At 40.7% G+C, this 12,092-nt stretch overlaps 1 protein-coding gene across 4 annotated transcripts in view; it reads right to left on the bottom strand.

The window, feature by feature from the left end:
* Positions 1 to 12,092, bottom strand: part of LOC134136755 (sodium channel protein type 5 subunit alpha-like) — a 213,825-nt gene that overhangs the window by 30,533 nt on the left and 171,200 nt on the right. For all 4 annotated transcript variants that reach the window (XM_062568777.1, XM_062568778.1, XM_062568779.1 and 1 more), the window contains one exon: positions 8,735 to 8,908. In XM_062568777.1, coding sequence (XP_062424761.1) covers positions 8,735 to 8,908 — 174 coding nt within the window. The remainder of the gene's footprint in view (positions 1 to 8,734; positions 8,909 to 12,092) is intronic.

Genomic DNA, 12,092 nt, shown 5'->3' with positions numbered 1-12,092 from the left:
CTGCCACTCTGAAATACTGTTGGATGGAAAAGGCTTGCAATGAGGCTGGTATTCCTTTCAGCATCTAGCATTTATGAGTGCTGATTCATTATCTCTTTATTTTTTTTTTAACATCAGTTCAGCTTTTCATTCTGGCATTGCACTTCCTGCCACATGGATGCCTAACTTTAGGATTGCATCTGCAAATCAAAAAATCGCATGTGGTGAGTTAGGGATAGAAAGGTAAAGTCTTAAAACTAGGACGCTGCATAGATGCTAAGGTGGCCTAAATCAAGTTCTCAGCTCTAAAAGCTGTGTCCTTGCATCACCACCCTTGCATTGGGACAACGATCACAAATTTTGCACTGTGATCATAAAGCAGCTCATGCACTGGAGTTAGTCCGTGGCTTGGAGACTAAAGTGTGCCTGCAAACCCATTAATGAAGAGCTGCCTGCACATACAGGGCCTGCCTGGAGTAAGTTCACTGCTGCTTGTGAAGTGCTCTCACAACAACATGACATGAGGGCGCGCAGGAGTGCCTAGATTAATGATGAACAAAAAATTATCTCCTGGAAAGCCAGACACTGCTTCCCAAAACTTAGCTTCCAAAAGACTTTTACATCACCCACTCATATTTGTTGCTCCAGGATGTTTTCCCTATGTGCTACCTCTTTTGCTCTTTCTTTTTCTCTTTCTCTCTCTTTCTCTCTCTCTTCTTTCTTTTCCCCATCTAATACTTAGATTAAGGCTATGAAGCTCTATTAATATTCTGCATTCTCAACTTGTTTCCTGTTTTTCCTGTCCATGCTTTTTGAGGCAATATTTCCCTTTCAGAGGGCAGCCTTGTTGTAAACAGCATGTGCCACTCCTGTTGGCTTAGATGCTTTTAAATAAACCATTTCTGCATTCTAATTGCTTCCTGGCAGTTTCCAGAAAAACCTCTTTACATCTCGCTGTTCCCTTAATCTGTCACCTCCTTCACACCTGTTCAGGCTTTTCTAACAACCCCAGTAAATTCCCAAGGCAGATGGCTGGGAATCAAGAATTAAATTGCAGCTAATTTCTGAGGGCAAGGCGAATGATCTGCTGCTGGGAGCATGCACCCAGCAAGGAGGCAAAGGGCTCAACTCTCTTCCTGATCGGCAGTTTTCCCACACAGCCCTTCCCAAATGGGTTTTCAGCCTTTCTCAGTTCACCTTTTCACTGCAGTTTCACTGCAAACATTGGATTTACCCATTCGTCAGCACTGGGTAGGGATGGCAGAGGGATCGCTGCAGCTTTTTGGGGCCACATGACAGTTCCCGATCAGCCAAAGCTTGGCCAAGGGCCAAAGGCTTTCTCTGTGTTACAGCTCTGCCTCTCCAGTGAGTGCAATGGTGGCTGCGTGGGTGCGGCTCGCTTGAAAAATCTGGTATTTCTACGGGGATTTAGAGAAAAAAACAAATCTCGATTCGCAAGGAAGTTCTACTTCTCAGCCAGACTGTGTGCTGAGAAAGCCTTGATTTATGGCAACCGAATAAAAAAGATATTCTCCCCTTAAAAAGATCTACAAAAGCACTGCACAATTCATCCCAGGGTACCTTCTTGCTGCTGAAAGCTGTTGTTAGAAGTGGACAGGAAGACACTTTATTATTATTTACTATTTGAAGACAGCCTTATAAAGCCAGATGTGTGCATCATGATTACGGAGAGAACAGGCAGTCATATCCCCAGGGTCTCAGCGCCACTGACCATGTGCAGTGCCAAGGTGATGGGCTGAAGGGATGCTTATTTCTGGGCAGGATGAAGCTCGGCCTTGCTTGCATATGACATCATGCAAAAAGAAACAAAAAAAATTTGCGTGGGCTGTTTTCCCAAGATGGATTTCTGGGTTTGCTGGTTTCCATAAAGCACTTATTAAATAAGATGTTCCAAATCAATTCAAAAACCCAAACAAACAATTCAAAGTTGATGTCGGAAATGCGACCATTTTATCTCGAAAATTATTTCTGCTGGATCTTTCAATCTGAGTAGATCCTGAGTTTGTACTGGCTATGCTAGGATGGAAAGGGACTCTGAAAAGTAATAGGATCCCTGATTCTAGACAGCTGACAGAAAGTACAGTCTAGAACCGTGTTGCAGAGTTGCAGAGCCGTGTTGGGGTAGGATGCTAGGCTACATGCCTGTAGGCTATGGACGAAGGGCTTCTCTCCTCCATCCCCATGTAGTGTTGGGAGAGAGGGGAAAGGCTGTAGATGCCACATAGCTAGTGCTGGAAATTCTCTTACACTCAAAACCTCTCTTCCTTCCTCTCCTCCCTGCTAGCAGCCCCTTCATCCCTGATGTCCTGGATGGGCTGGATGGAGCCTCAACAGTGGTGGGATGACATCTCACAATCTGCAAGTGATGCTGGTAGTCAGGCAGAAGGACTGTAGGACAATCCTCCTCCACCTTCATGGAGCGTGTGGGACTCCATCAAGACTGTTAGATACGATCCACTTTTCCCTCCCTGCAGCAGTCGTTCGGGCAAGGGAAAATAGCACTGCATAAAGAATCTGGCTGTAACACTCACAGCAATGGAAAGGGCCAGGCAAACTGCATGCAAGAATTCAAGAATTTTATCCATTTTTTTCTTTTTAAGCATTTTCTCTTAAAAACGTACATTGAAATGTGCTCCTTCTTTAAATTATTTAAAGAAAAAAAAAAGATTGGCAAATCTAGCTCAACACAATCTGAGTTGAGCTGGGTTTTTTTGTTCATTTGTTTTTTAAGTACCACACCCAAAAGCTGAAATAAGCCCTTAGTAAGTAATTCTTCATATTGCTACCATTTTGCAATGTGAAGGCGGGTAGCAAGCTACGCTTCCTGCTGTACTTTTCTCCTCATTTTTGTTTATTGTCCCTTTTCCTCTAGCTCAAGCGTGCTTTGTCCTGCGATGCCTTGTCTGAAATGTAGCTTGTGTTTTCACTTGGCAAAGTGCAGCTTGTGCTCCTTTTAGCATCTATGTGGCAACTAACGTGAGGTGCAAACCAAGATAAGACAAGACATTTGGAGGTTTTTTGCACATGTTACGTTGAGATAAAGAGCGGGGAGGCAGAAGGGAGATTTACAGTGTCCGCTGACCTGCTAACACACATTAAAACCAGTTATCTCCACGTCATGAGGACTTCTTTTTTCACTTATCCTGAACTAGCCAACATGTAGTAATACAGCATTTTTGGTTTTCCTCTTGAAAGCAAGGCTCCCTGGTTTCAGGAGAAGAATTCTCTCTTCTATTTGTTATCTGGGAGGTTATGTCACCAGCAGTGGCCCAGAAGAATGTGCACTGAGACATCTTTTAAAATCCCGTAAGAGCGTTTGCTTTGAGGCGCTGGACTAAAACTAGACAGAAATGTGCTCTGACTGTGGTAATTTTCTGTTATAACCTGTGGATTTTTGATAGCTCACAGAGAACACTAATAAATTCACTCATAAGAAGCTCCCCCGAGTGACAAGCTATATTATTTTTACTTTGCCTTGGCTGTATTCTTGTCATTCCATTCTTATGTGCTCTTCAGAACAAAAACTAGATCAAATCTGCTTGCTTTTAAGATAATTTCCAAAGAATACAAATTGGGTTTCAGTGTTGTTTGGGAACAACTCATTATAGCAGATTGTGCAATTACTAGTAAAGCAAACAGAAATCACCTTGCTAATCAACAGGGAATACAGATGGAAAAAACAATTAAAGTAATCATAAGCCATCAATATTTACTTCACACAGCAAGTTTTTAATTGTCACTTAAAGACAATCCATCACAAGGGCATAATTTAATTCAATTTAATTTTTAACGAGGAATAGCGAGATCGCTTTAAATTGTTCATCTCAAACTCAAAGATTATTAGCTGTTTTTTTTTTTAACTCTTCTGGCAGTGAAGTGTTCTAAGGAGAAATCTTAGAGCAGGCACTTTCCAGGAAACTGTCTTGGAAAACGCCAGGTCTGTATTTCTTAAACATTCAGTGAAATGACGGTGCATTTAATGACTGAACATCCATGAGCCGCTCTCAAACACGCAGATAGGAAGTTTGGAAGCAGACAGTCGCTCGATGGGGAATACAGATCTCTAAGTACAAACTCAGCAGCTCCAGGCAAACCGCAGAAACATGTTCGGTTATCTCCATTCACAAAAGGCTACAGCTTACGCTTCCACAAGAGCATTTACAAAATCCTGCCTCTTGGACTTGGTGATGAGCTCATTTGAGAAGTCTGGTCACAAAATCTGTCGCTGAGCTTGGCTTGAACTATTTTGCAGATAAGATCTACTGCTCAACCTGTTGTGAGCCACCTGCCTCCACAGTGGCAGAACAGCCTCTCTGGGAAAAGGGATGAAAGAAGCTATTTTTCTCATTAGTAACTTGGCTAGAGAGAACTGAGGGGAAGAGGGGTGTATCTGGGCAAAAATTGTGAACTGGCTCATCTTCCCATTGCTGCTACACTTTTGGGCCCACTACTGAAGATGACTAGCAGGGAAAGAGGATGCAGGATGTTTAAGAAGCAATCGTTTAAGAAAATGTCTTTCCTCAGTTAGCATGCCTTAGAAAGATGTGATAACCTGTAAAAGAGTTTGTGGAGAAACCCTGCCCTCCCTGGACCTCCAAAACCAGTAGATGACAATCAGTTTCCTTTAAGCCTGGATTTGAACTAACTTTTGGTCAGTTGAACCCCAAAGCTGCAATAGGGATGATGGATTTATGATAGTGGACTTTGTAAAGAGATGACATTGGTGCCTGCTTAAGAGGATTTTTCTGTGTACGCTGCAGGCAATGAAACTTGACTTCAACTTTTTTTCTGAGCATTACAAATGAGTTGGGGCAATTACATCCCTCTCCTGAGAGCTCTGTCACAACAGTTTCTCCAAGACATTGGTCTCTCCCCACCACGTACAAGGTACAATCAGCTAGCGAAGAAGCTGTCAATGACAACACCTCCAGCATTTGAATGATGCCAAGCTCCAGACTGATGCCTTTTCTGAACTGACCACCGCAAAGGAATAATCCACCTGCTGTCAGCAGAGACTGGGACATAGCTTAGAATTAATTGGCCCAAGCTCAAACTAGATAAGTGCAAAATAATATTTATAGGTCAGAGGAAACGATTGAAAGGAACATCAGACACGACACCAGCCTGCACAAATGGTGGAGTTTATCTGCTACTTGTTTAAATATCCAACTGTCTCTGCCTATCACCATCCACGCCTGATTGAGAACAGTTTTCATAAACATTCATTTTGAATTCCATACGCCTTCATCCCAGGCCAGGTTCATACTCATCTTTTAATCTGCTTTGTGTGAAGAGGTTTTGACTGCATGAATGCTCAGCAAATACCTGTTCTTTGTGAAAATATTTGCCTGGGCATCCTAGCACAGGGGCTTGCGCATAAACACCATTCCTGGTGGTGACACTGATGTCTGTCTAAACTTCAGATGTACTACAGTCTCTGTTTTTTCCTCATTGAAGATAACTGTGGACTTATAGTCCCCATCACTCCACTTCATGTGCATAGAGAAGCTACGCAGTAGCGTAGACGTGAATTACTTTTAGCAGCACAGTTGCTATTTGCTGGGAGATGACTTGTTGTACCCATATACATTAATGCTTTTTGTTCAGAGTACCCAATACTTCAGCAGTCATCTAATGGCATCTTTCCCACGTACCCTAAGTCAAAATGAGTCTGTACTTTGTGGTTTGATTATTCCTTGTTTCCTTCCTCCCTTCCTCCCAAAGAAATCTGCTGTAATGTTGTTGATAGGACTTTATTATATTGCAATATGTTTAAAAGCCCTCTCTGACTTTTCTGCTATGCTAGCACACTTGTTTGAGATGTACAGAGGCCCATTATCAGAGATCATCCTTTAGGGATTCTACTTCTAGCAAAAATAGCTTTCAGTTTGTGGATTACTGTGTGTTTTGATGTCCAGGCTATGCAAGCCAGAATTTTCTTTAGTAATCCACAATTACGAGATGGAGCCTTTGCTATTCCACAGGCTCAAATCAATGTAAAGGTCTTTCAAAGAGCAGGGTAAGTAAGAAAGAAAAAATTCAACAGCAGTATGCTTATATTCCCTCTGTATTCACTTCTTATTTAGAATTAAAGAATGCTGGAAAATTTTGAGTGAGTTTTATGAATTATTCACAGCAGAAAAAGGATTCTGAGTTGCATTTATACAATGAGAAAACACAGATGATAGATGGTTTCACATGTCCAATGAAAAATCAGCCATCGCAGCTTGAATTTTGAATACCAATACCAAACTGCTAATGAATAATTTGCAGATCAGGAATTTTTAAGTGAATAATTTTAAACAAATAAATTTGAGAAAATCATACAAGTGGTTCATCTGGTTCTTTTGGAGCATCTAATTCACCCATTCATTCCCTTTTGCATTTCAGTTGCAATGATTTGGTTCTCAAAGAACAGAAAAGAAAATGTAAATTAAAGTAAGAAATGTGCTGCAGATATGATAGTATGTTGCTCTGCCAATCCAAAGTGGCAGTGTTTGTGAGCAATAGGGTAGGAGAAGAGCATCTGTTAAACCTGCTAAAAATATAGTACAGGGTTCTCGTAATCCACATTGGAAAATGATTTTGAAGAACATAAAGGGGCAAGGGGTAAAGCTTTATTAACTGGGAACATCAAAGAACAAGATATTTCCTAAAGTCAATTAATTAACTAAAACAACTCAAGGGTGAGGCAATTTCTGCCTAGCTTAGGGAACCTGCAAAAACAACATTTGAAGGTGTGCTAAGAAAACAGAAGGTCTGGGTCAGTAAGAAGGCACTGGGATGGATTTACCAGGGAGATGGAGAGTCTCAGGGACCTGCGGTCCTTTTCCCCCACTAACACTGTCTTAGGCCGTATGGGCTGTGCATCTGTGGTGGGGGATGCACATCCTTTCTCCCCAGTCTGCCTGTGGCTGGTGCTACAATCTGACATTACATTCATAAACCCTATCATTATAAGGCAAATCTGTACATAACTTTCTGGGTTACATATTGACTTTGCATTCTTAAGTAGCTCCACTTCCAAGGGAGCTTTTTGCATGGAGGGCAGGATTTAGCTCAGTTTCTGTTTTACTCCCTTTGGTATTAATTAAATGTCATACCATAATATATGTATTTATAACAACTGTGGAACTCACTCGAAATTGTTAATACTGAAGCAGAGCAGAGCTTGAATTCTTTCAATGAATACACTCTGCAAACTGTTGCTCCTGCCAGAAAGACCCTCTATTTATAGTTGTGACAATATTCAGCCCTCACCCAGCACTCCTCGTCTTCAGAAGCTCATTATGGACATTAACTACAGTACCAAAACCCCAGGAGCCTACATAATATTGTAGGTGATTCTTATTAGCCCCATTTTACAGATGGAGAAAACAAGAAAGAAAAGCTGTGTCACTCGACCTAAACCACAGTAAGCACAGTTTTCTGAGCTGGACTATAACTTAGGAACCAGTGGTTTCCAATTTTGTGGTTAGATAATTAAACTAGGCCTTCTTCTCCTATTGAAGTTAATCTGTGAAAAATGAGTGCCTTCCCTTTAAGAAGTTTCCAAGCATGTATGTGAAGAAGAATTTATGACCTCCAATTTATGCAAGGAACTTCCTTTTTATAAATCAATTTATTAAAGCTCTGGAGAAGTTTCCACAGGCTCTGATCCAGCAGTGCACTTAGACATGTCCATAACTTCAAACAAGTAAACTGTCCCATTGAAGTGCTTTTCTGGATTGGGGCCAAAGAAAGTGCAGTTTCTCCCTTGAGTCAAGGTTCAGATGCAAAATGGGGAAAAAATAATTCATCAAAAGTTTAATAAGTTCCAGTCATAGCAGAGCCCTGCCAGCCTTCCACACTAATACCTCAAGCAAATAAGAAATGGCCTCAAGGAGATAATTGCCTCCCATATTGATACATTATGAAGATATATTAAATCTCACCTGGAGGATGTAGTGTGGCTTTTCATGAATCGAACAGACTCCCCACCTAGGCCTTGTGAAATTCCAAATTTGATGTGCTAATCTCCTTTTCTGCACGGGTGTCTAAAGCGCACACAAATTTGGAGGAGAAACGTCTGGAAGCAGCAACACTCTTGGGGCATGAGCTTCCTTTTATTCAACTATTATTTAATTTTAGGGCTTATCCTTTCAGTAGAACTAAGCATTGCAATATTTCAAAGACTTGGAGCATTCTGTAAGGTTTCATACTGGTGCAATCACTTTGGCAAGAAGACTATTCACACTTTCTTCTGGACTCCTTCACTTGTAAATACTTGGGAGATGGTACTGAACAAACTGTTATGCATCCCTGGCAGCCTTGCCAGGAAACTATGCCAAGGATAGCTTCTCTAATCTGCTGAAAAACTTGTGTGGCAAGGTCACGTGCAGAGCAGTCGGAGGTAACCAGACCTGCTGCTAGTCGGGAGTGTGGAATCAGACGTTAAATGCTAAAAGAAAGAGCAAATTCTTGTAGACAAAAACAGAACGTGGCTCAGATCAGCAGGGTAACACCTCTGCGTAATGATACAACGCTGTTTTCTGTACGCTGGCACACTGATTCCTGGGGATGCACAGTTACACACCAAGTCTGGCCATTTATTTTTAAGTTCACCTAAGGTTGTTACTCAGAAGCAGAGTGATAGCTGTCATTTTGCAAATGCAAAATTGTCAGACTTAACAGGACATTCTTGTATGTTATAGAATCTAACATGAGAAACATAATATTGCAGAATGATACTTACATCTACAATGAGAAAGTCAAGCCAGCACCAGGCATTGGTGAAATACTTCTTGAAGCCATAAGCCACCCATTTCAAAAGCATTTCCAAGACAAAGATGTACGTAAATATTTTGTCAGCATATTCCAACATGGTTTTTATATTTTTTCGGTCTTCCAGGTAGATATCTTCAAAAGCCTGGAAGTACAAAAAATTGATTAAAAACTGTTCCGCTGAATCGTGTTGGAAAATATCAGTGCTGTATTGCAAGCCTGCAGTATTGTTTGACAGGACATCATGTACTGTATGATTTTCGATGGATTTTAATGTTACTATCAGAACAAGTGCACAGACATAAATAGGACTAAGACTAAAACTGGCCTATTGCAGCCTTGGCACTGCAATAAGGGCTTAACTTCAGGTATATTATTAACTTCAAGCTGATCATTAGTTAGGCCTTTTAGAGTGGAATTCATGCATTCGTGCATGTACACATGTAAATCAGGCCGTCTGAATGGTGTAGGTGGCTGAGCTCCAACTCCAGTAGATGGAGATCTGTTCAGCCTAGTCTCTGATAGACAGATGGTCAGCTAACTCCAGCCTTCACTGGCTCTACTGATGAGATGTCCTCTGAGGGTAATAGTAGCTCAGACACTTACAGCTGAGTTTGTGAACCTGTGGGCTGGCTGCTGCTCTGGAGGTCCCACACATAAACACCTAGTGCCATTTGATCTGCCTGAAGCTGTCCTGCCTCAGCTCCTGCTGGTTGTGCCACTCTTATGTGGACACCTCAGATGCCCCAGAGCATTGGCATATTTCCAAGAGCATCAAATGCTTGTCTTTAAGCTGCAGAATCCCACCCTTACATTTAGTCAAATGCATCTTATTGCTTATCTTATTATCAATGACAAATTGGGTTATTAACATGCTTAAGCCTGTTTTGTGGAGGACCAAAGTTCCCTGCCTTCTATTCAGCCATAACATTTCAGGCAGCTACAGATATTCACCTCAAGAAATGCTCATTATTATTCATTTAACAGAACAATCATGTTCTAAAGGTCAAGGTATCTATCTACCCATCTCACCTGTCTCGCTAACTAATCTTCTGCCCAGCATCATCAAAAGACATTCAGTATCTGTAACAAGTATGAGCAACTTAATAACTCCTTTAAAATATTTAAGATTTTAAACAATATGCCTACTAAAATAAAATACATAAAGTAGTTTCATAATTTAGCTTTCACTTTATAATGTACATATAATGTATATCAATTAAAATACAAGACCCTGATATCAAGTTTGCACACATATGAACCGGTTTGGACTCGCTAAGTCCAGCAATGGTTGTGGTCTGTTTCCCCAGCTACTCAAATGACCGTTGTTACAAAAACTGCTTCCATGTTCTTGGCACTCGGATGACCGAGGTTTTGATATATTATTCTTGTCCCATAGTGTGACCTAGAGCACTTGGCAGCAAGAAAGCACAATATTATTTGAGAGGGTCTGTGCTAATCGTCTTAATTATCTGTATTTACATATTTCAAGATCTGTAACTACTTTCTGAGGAACTTCAGAAAGTTAACAAATACCCGGTGCTTGCAGATACAAGAAGTGCCTTACTTGTCACTCAACCAGTCACATTTGTCTTTTGCCTGCCAGGGAACAGTAATTAAGCTGACAAGAAAGCTTTGGCAGCCTGTACCAAAGCTTGTCCATTTGTCCCCACACTTTGGGGTGACGTTTTAGCTGCAACTCAGTCTCCTATCTTGTGCTCAAAAATGATATTTCAAGGGTGTGAAAGAGCTGTTGGAGAAAGCCACAGAAAACAATACACAGAGAGACTGGAGTTTATCACTTCTTGCAGGGGCTCACTCACTTTGTCAGATGACTTGCAGTACTTTGCAATTACCACAAAAATAACAACAAACCATTTAAAGTGATTTCCTCCTCCCCATCCCTGCTTTCCTCTCCCTATATATTCTGGTAACTTGTCAATGGTATTTGCTCTATTAAAAGAAAACTGTGAGTCAGGAAGCAGCTTAAATATGCTACCTGAATGCTTGAGGTAGACTGTATTTCTTCAAGAGCTACGGACTCTAAAAGACTAAACACACAAAAGACTAAACTTCAGTGGCATTTTCACATGGCAACAACTAATGAAATCTTTTCTATGGAAAATATCATTAAGAGCTATATCTGCTGCCTTGCTTTGTGTGTTAAAAAAGAGTTGAGTAGGACACCTGCAGCGTTATCCACAATTGCTATTAAAACATAGCTTCTCAATTTGTATGTTGATAGTTCAAATGCAAAAGAAAAATCTTTACATCTTTTCCAGTAAGCTATAAACATATTTTGATGGGTTAACTTCTACATACAAATATATGCTGGCTTTAAACTTCCCTACGAACTTAGCATGTTACAGGGACGCTGCCAGATGAGCTCACATTTTGGAATACTTCACTTCAAACTAACAGAAACACATCAATAAGTTAAAAAAAACTTTTGTGTTTCCCCCAGCATCTCCAATCAAAATACTGAGGCACAGTACTGACATGTGAGAAAAGGCAGTAGAATTTACCCATACAGAGAATTGCACCAGCCGAGTTGAAAGAGGTAAATGAATGCATGCAATGAAAAGTAAATGAGATTTATATCTCAGCATCCAGAATTTAAAGCATTTTTAATTGCATATGTGAGGAAGTGTATTCATCTAAAGTGTATTATAGCAAGCGATGTGATCCCTTTCATATGTGTTAAAAAATTAACATGCTGATCCTCAAGCTGGTGCGAAAACCATCAGACTCCATCGATTTCGGCAAAGCAATGACAATTTTCAGCAGCCTACTATCTACCAAAGGTTTTTAGCCTCTTGCTTTTCATCATAAAATAAAAACCCCTGGGTAAAATTTCAGCCTATCCCTCATGGACATGAAGAATGATGCATTTCCTTTGTTTTTGTATCAACATTTACTTATTTCAATCTTCTCATCTCCCTACAGATTTCTTCCTTAAACTGCATAAACCAAATACTTTTGAGTTTTCTCACAGTTCTTCTTTTATAGGCCACTGATAATTTTTGTTGCTTTCCTCTGGAGTTTCATCAATTAGCCCACATCTTTCTAAAAGTGCAATGCCCAGAGCTGAAGCCAATGCTCCAAGCCTCCTTGATGCCAACTGGAGTGGAAGAACATGACTGTTTATACAACACAGTGGCTTGTTAGGTTTTAATGCCGTGGTATGAGGTAGTTTACTCCTGTTCTTTTTGTTGCGTGTTCTTTCTCCATCTCTTTTTAGTAAATCGTGCCTCTTTACCATACATCCTGCATCTTGCCTTTCTGCCCTTGATGATTCCTGACTAGAGGATGAATGCATATTTTGTAGA

This window comes from Rhea pennata, chromosome 2 (genome assembly GCF_028389875.1).
Source record: "Rhea pennata isolate bPtePen1 chromosome 2, bPtePen1.pri, whole genome shotgun sequence".
Classification (NCBI taxonomy): Eukaryota; Metazoa; Chordata; class Aves; order Rheiformes; family Rheidae; genus Rhea; species Rhea pennata.
Note: the sequence above shows the minus strand (reverse complement) of the source record. Positions and strands in the feature narration are given on the sequence as shown.